Genomic DNA, 6349 nt, shown 5'->3' with positions numbered 1-6349 from the left:
GACGGCCTGTGCCTCGCCCCCTCCCTCTGCCCCCCGAAAATCTTTTCCTGCGTGCGCACCTGCCCCTTCACACCACACCTGTCCTTGCGTGTGCGCACCTGTCCTTGCACATCTGTCCTTGCATGTACACACCTGTTCTTGTGCATGAACACCTGTCCTTGCACACCTGTCCTTGCAAGTGCACGTCTGTCACTGCACGTGCACACCTGCCCTTGCAAATGAATGCCTGCCCTGGTGCATTACTGTGTATATGACTGTGTTCACCACTGTAGCTGTTGTGTCAGCTTGTGCCAGATATGTCTGTGATCTGCTGCAGAGTGTTTGCACTGTTGGTGAGCACACACACTCTCGTGGCAGCTGTGTGTGAGTGTGTGTGTGTGTGTGTGTCTGGCTGTGTGTCTATTTACATGTGGGCTGTGTGTGCTTCATGCGCACCTCTGTGAGTGTACTGCTCTATGTGTGCAGCTGTGTGCAGCACTGTGTGTGTGCAGCTGTGTGTATGTGGCTTTGTGTGTAGGTGCTGCTGCATCTGTGTGTGGCAGTGCCCATGTACTCTAGTGAAGCACTTTGTATGGGCAGGTTTGAACACCTGCACTCAGGGTGCACACAGACACAGGGGTGCAGGTGACAGGTCCACCCTCAGCCTGTACCTGCCAGTGTCTGGGAAAGGCTGGAGCTTGAGGAGGAGGAGTACCCTGGTGAATTAAGGAGCGACGTGGAGGAGAATACTGGTCAGAGAGTACAAGATCCCTGGGACCCCGTGGGACTGAGTCAGGAGTCAAGGGACTGTGGGAAGTACCTCCTGCCATCGTGAGGGGGCACTTGCAATAATTTGTGATCAATGGTGGCAACTGGGAAAGGACTGACGAGAGTTGATGTCACTGCTAGTTTCTGGAAGGGTGTGAAGGGAGACTTGAAGCCAGTTTGCTTCACCTTCATCCTGGGAAGATGACAGAGCAGTAAGTTCTGGTAACCATCGCTGGGCACACGAACGACAACTTCTTGAGGGGTCAGTTTAGCTTCTCCAAGGGGCGGTCTTGCTTGGCCACCTGACCACCTTCCATGATGGAGTGAGCAGATGGCAGGCGTGAACAGCAGGGGACAGTGTTCACCTGCAGTGCTTGGAGGCGTCAGGCTCACCTGTTTCTCCTAGGGAAGCTTTTGGCATGTGGGCTGGATAAACAATTTGAGGCAGGATGACTGGATCCAGGGATGGAAGTCCTGTGGGAAGCCAGTCACTCGTGGTGTCCCCAGGTGTCAGTGCTGGGCTTTGGCCTGTTTAACATCTTCATCCCACCTGGACAGAATGACAGGGCACTCTCAGCAGCTGTACAGGTAACAGCAAACTAGGAGAGGCGGCTGAAAACCCAGAGGGTCTTGTGTCCATCCAGAGGGACCTGGATATGCAGGAGAAATGGACCACTGGAAATTTCCTGTGGCTCAACCAGGGAGCATGCAGGGTCCTGCCTCTGGGGAGGAACAACCCCAGCACTGGGACATGCTGGGGACCACCCTGCTGGAAAGCAGCTTTGCAGAGGGATATGAGGGGCAGCATCACATTGGCCATGAGCTCACTGTCTCCTCAGGGCAAAGCAGGTGAATGACATCCTGGGCTGCACTGGGGGTGTTGTCATCAGGTCAAAGGAGGTCATGGAAGCACCTGTGAGGCCACCCCTGGAGTGCTGTGTCCAGTGCAGAGGTCCAAACAGCAAGTCCTGGAGACATGGACATAGTGGAGGGAGTCCAGTGAAGGGCCCCAAAGAGGAATGGCTGGAGCATCTTTTATATAAAGATAAGCTGTGAGACCTGGGACTGTGCCTCCCAGAGCAGAGGAAGGTCAGGGGGATTTTCATCCGTGTATATAAATATCTGAGGGGAAGTGTAGAGAACAAAGACTATCGCTTCCCAGTGGTGCCCAGGGGCAGGACCAGAGGTCATGGGCACAAACTAGAATGCAGGAGAGTCCCTCTGCATGTCAGGAAACACTTTTCCCTGGACCCAAGCTGCTCAGGAAGGCGTGCAGTTTCCATCCTTGGATATTCACAAAAGTCAAATGGAGACTGTCCTGGGCCCCTGGCTCTGGGTCACCTTGCCTGAACAGGTGATGGGACAAGAGACCCCAGAGCTGTCTCCATCCTCAGTCAACCCAAAACCCCATGACCTGTGTCCAGGATGTGCTTGTGCATGGGTGTTTATGTGCAGCTGCAGTGGGGGGTGGGGTGGGGGGGTGTGTAGGGATTTGAGGTGGGTGTGTGCAGGTGTACATGATGGTTTGCACATGCATGTGCCTCAGACGTGTGTGTGTGCAGTGTATGCATACAGCTGGGTGCATATGTAGATCAGCATGTGTGCACACACTATCGCATTTGTGGGGTGCTGGTTGTGTCCCTGTGCACTGCAGTGTAGGCTGATATGTGCAGCTGTAGGCATGGCTGGGAGAAACTGGAAGGTGGGTAGCAGTGTGTGTACACATGTGTTGTTGCACAGACTGCATTTAAACATATATAGGGCTGTGTGCACACAGATGCATGTGTGTGTGTGTACAGTTGTGTGTGCAGGAGGGTGTGTGAGTGTGCACAGCTGTGTGTGAATGCACACACCCTGACCTGGGTGTCTGCATGTCTTTGTATATGTGATGCCAGTGTGCATAGTGTGGATGTGTGCAGTGTGGGTGTCATGGGGGTGTGTGCAGTGCACATGTGTGCGTGTGTGTGGTGTTGGAGTGTGCAGAGTTGTTGTTGTTGAGTGTTGGTCTGTGCATGTGTTGTGTGATGTTGGGGTGTGTGTGTTGGTGTGTGCAGAGTTGGTGTATGGGGGGTGTGTCTGTACTGGAGTGTGCTGTTGGTATGTATGTGCTGGCATGTGGTGTTGGGCTGTGTTGCTCTTGTTGATGTGTGTTGTTTCTGTGTCTGTCTGTGCACGGTGTGTGACTGTTCTGTGTGTGTATGTGTAGTTGTTGTTTCTGTGTGTTCTCTGTGTTGGTGTTGTTGGTGTGTATTGCTCTGTATGTGTTCTTGTTCTTGGTCTCCGTGTGTCGATCTGGGCACAGTTGGTGTGTGTTGCTGTGTGTGTACTCCTGGTGTTGGTGCTGTTGGTCTCTGTGATGCCAGTTTGTGCAAGGTGTGTGTATATTGCTGGCTGTGTTGGTGCTGCTGCTCTGTGTGGTGTTGACCTGTGCACAGTTGCTGTGTGCAGCTGGTGGTGGTGCTGTTGGTCTGTGTGGTGCCGGTCTGTGCACACTGTGTGTGTGTATTGCTCTGTGTGTGGTGGTGCTGTTGGTTTCTGTGGTGTCGGTCAGTGCACAGTGTAAGTTGCTGTATGTGTTGGTATTTTTGGTCTCTGTGTGTCGATCTGTGCACAGTCTTGTGTGTATTGCTGAGTGTGTGGTGATGCTGTTGGTCTGTGGGTGGCGCTTCGTGCACAGTTGGTGTGTGTGTGGTCGTGCTGTCGGTCTGTGTGGTGCAGGTCTGTGCACGGTTGGTGTGTGTTGCTCTGGTGGTCTTGTTGGTTTGTGTGGTACCGGTCTATGCACGTTGTGCGTATTGCTGTGTGTGTTGGTGCTGTTGGTCTCTGTGTGTCGATCTGTGTACGGGTTGCTGTGTGTGTTTTGGTGCTGTTGGTCTATGTGGTGCCGGTCTGTGCATGCTGTGTGTATTACTCTGTGTGTATTCGTGTTGCTGGTCTTTGTGGTGCCAGTCTATGCACGGTTGGTGTGTGTTGCTGTGTGTGTACTGCTGGTGGCGATGCTGTTGGTCTGTGCGGTGCTCATGCGTGCAGAGTCTGCGTCGCTGTCTGTGTGTAGTGTTGCTGGTCTGTGTGGTGCCGGTCTGTGCACAGTGCGCACTCGCGGGACTTACGCGCCACTCACCCAGTGGGCACGCCTTTGCGCATGTCCGTGCACGTGAGTGCGTGCGTGTCTCTGCGCGCACATGCGCGCATGTCTGTTTTTGCGTTTTTGTGCGCACGTATTTGTAAGCGCGAGTCCCTGCGCATGCGTGGTGCCGCGCGTGTGCGAGCCGCGCCGTACGTGGCAGCGTGGGGAGCGATGCGGGCGTTGCCGTCGTGGCCGTGTTCAGGGCTGTGGCTGCTGCTGACGGCGGTGCTCGCGGCGGGCGGCGGCTCGGAGCATCCCCGGCTTTCCGAGGCCGTGCTGCGGAACCTGGCCCGCGGCAAGGTGGAGGTGAGCGCGGGCGAGGGCCGCGGGGCGTGCCGGGGTCAACCAGTGCCCGCCGGGTGCCTGACGGGGTGTCCTCTCCTGCAGACCTGCGGCGGGTGACGGCTGAATCGCCTCAGGGAGGTACGTACCGGACTGGGCCGGGGCGGGGAGTCGGGGCTTCCCAACGCTGAGCCGGTCCTGACCGGCCATTCTCTGCAGGTGAAGGCGTTCGTCACCCAGGACATCCCGCTCTAGTACCCACCGGCGGCGGCTGCAGCGCTGGGGATGAGATGGGATGGGATGCAATGCAATGCAATGCAAAGGAATGAAGTATGGGAGGGGATGGGCTGAGGGAGGATGGGGTTTTGTTAGGAATGAAGGACAAGGTTTGGTGAGGAGTGGAGGATGGGTGGGTGGGGGATGTGATGGGGAATCGGATGGTATTACATGGGAAACAGGATGGGATGGTGTGCAGTGAATGATGGGGTGGGGGACAGAACAGATGGGATGGAAGTCAATGGGAGGTGAGAGAAGATGGGCTGGGATGGAGAATGGTACAGGATAGGTAGTAATGGGATGTGACAGAAGATAGAAGGGGATGTGATAAAAGATGGGATGGGATAAGTGTTGCATGGGCCTGACCAAAGCAGCCCACTCCTTGACACATTGCCCAGCCATAACCTGGAGATGAAACACCTGCCTGGTGCCGACCCTGAGCTTGTGCTCCTTAGCCTGCGATATGAGGAGCTAGAGGTGAGTGGGCAGTGTGGCACCTGCAGCCACAGGGCATGGGGTGGTCAGTGCTCCACAGGTGCCAGGCTACAGCCCCTGTCTGGGTGCAGAGAATTCCCCTGAGCGACATGACCCGGGAGGAGATCAACCAGCTGGTGCAGGATTTGGGCTTCTACCGCAAGGAGACGCCTGATGCCCCTGTGCCAGAGGAGTTCCAGTTTGCCCCTGCCAAGCCTCTGCCAATACTGCTGCCCCGCCAAGCACCCACCACTGATGGCAAGACCCCACCCAAATGGGACAAGGAAGAACGCCCAGACCTCTAGCAAGGAGTGCCACACTTGGGACAGGGTCCTGCAGCCAGTCCCCAGTGTAGGGAGTGAGAGTGTTACGGCAGCTGGGGATGGTGTCACAGGGTGGCAAAGGTTTTTCCTCCCACTATTGCTTGGTGCTGTGTAGCCTCTGTCCTGAAGATGCCTTAGGCAGATCCAGCCTCACGCAGGGGCTTGCTGGGCACTTGTGGGCATTCCGAGGGTCCTGTGTGCTGGTTGATGCCTTTCTGTCCTTGGAGCGCATTATCCCTGGCCAGTCGGAAGGAGCAGCATTCCTTGCAGTCCCTTGCCATGCCCAGTGGTTTGGGTGCTCCCAGCACTGGGCAGCAGTATCCTGCCTGCGTGGGACAGGATGATACCCTCAGCAGAAAGCACCAGGTGCTAAGGGTAGATGTGCTGAGTCCCAAAGGTGGGAGAGCTGCCCTAAGAAGGGGGCTTTACCCCCTAGCAGGGTTATGTCATATCCAGTTCCTAGTAAAGGCTTTTATTTGCAGTCATCTGCACTGTGTCATCTTTTCAGAGGGAGCTCGGTGGCACGTATCCCACCACACTGCTCTGTTCCAAGGACAGCTGGGTGCCCCACAGGTTCTCACAGAGGCAGGAGAGGATGGCACAGTCATAGTCACTGCTGGTGAGCCACAAACCAGCCTACAGACCAACTGTGCTGTTCCTGTGCCATCCCTCCCCAGCATGAAGGAAGAGCGAGGGTGGTGGGCACCATGGCATGGGATGAGCTGCTCTCAACACAAGGGTGCTGGGGGATGGGCACGAGCCCATCAGCGAGTCCTGCAGTGTTGAACCGAAGCCCCATGGCTGCACTGGCCCAGTGGGGACATCTGGCCCTCAGCTAGGGAAGGAAGTGGGGCTTCCACAGCTGCACTTGACCACAGCCTTGCCGGCCATGTGGGGGCTTTTCCCTGTGCCAGGCCTGGGGCGATGGGGGACAGTGAACCCTGGTCAGGGTGGCTCAGCTGTGGACATCATCATTGAGGCAAGGAGTAGTACATGCCTCAGTGTCCCTCCAGGCTGGGTGAGCAGCTGAGTTGCAGGTAGAGGGGCCAGCAGCAGCTGGACTGCCAGCGTTTCCCAAGCACTGTGGTGTGCAATATGCCAGTAGCAGAAGGACCTGAGC

The 6349-nt window shown here is 56.2% G+C and overlaps 1 protein-coding gene across 1 annotated transcript; it reads left to right on the top strand.

Annotated features, from left to right (window-relative positions):
- Positions 1 to 3906: 3906 nt before the first annotated feature.
- On the top strand, positions 3907 to 5710 carry SELENOM (selenoprotein M). Its single transcript, XM_066200095.1, has 5 exons — positions 3907 to 4180; positions 4262 to 4297; positions 4376 to 4410; positions 4831 to 4909; positions 4999 to 5710. The coding sequence occupies exons 1-5, from the start codon at positions 3938 to 3940 to the stop codon at positions 5209 to 5211; spliced, it is 606 nt and encodes a 201-aa protein (XP_066056192.1). The 5' UTR covers positions 3907 to 3937; the 3' UTR covers positions 5212 to 5710.
- Positions 5711 to 6349: the final 639 nt, after the last annotated feature.

The sequence above is a fragment of the Chamaea fasciata genome, unplaced genomic scaffold, assembly GCF_029207755.1.
Source record: "Chamaea fasciata isolate MVZ Bird 193981 ecotype frontalis unplaced genomic scaffold, bChaFas1.0.hap1 SCAF_18, whole genome shotgun sequence".
Lineage (NCBI taxonomy): Eukaryota > Metazoa > Chordata > Aves > Passeriformes > Sylviidae > Chamaea > Chamaea fasciata.
Note: the sequence above shows the minus strand (reverse complement) of the source record. Positions and strands in the feature narration are given on the sequence as shown.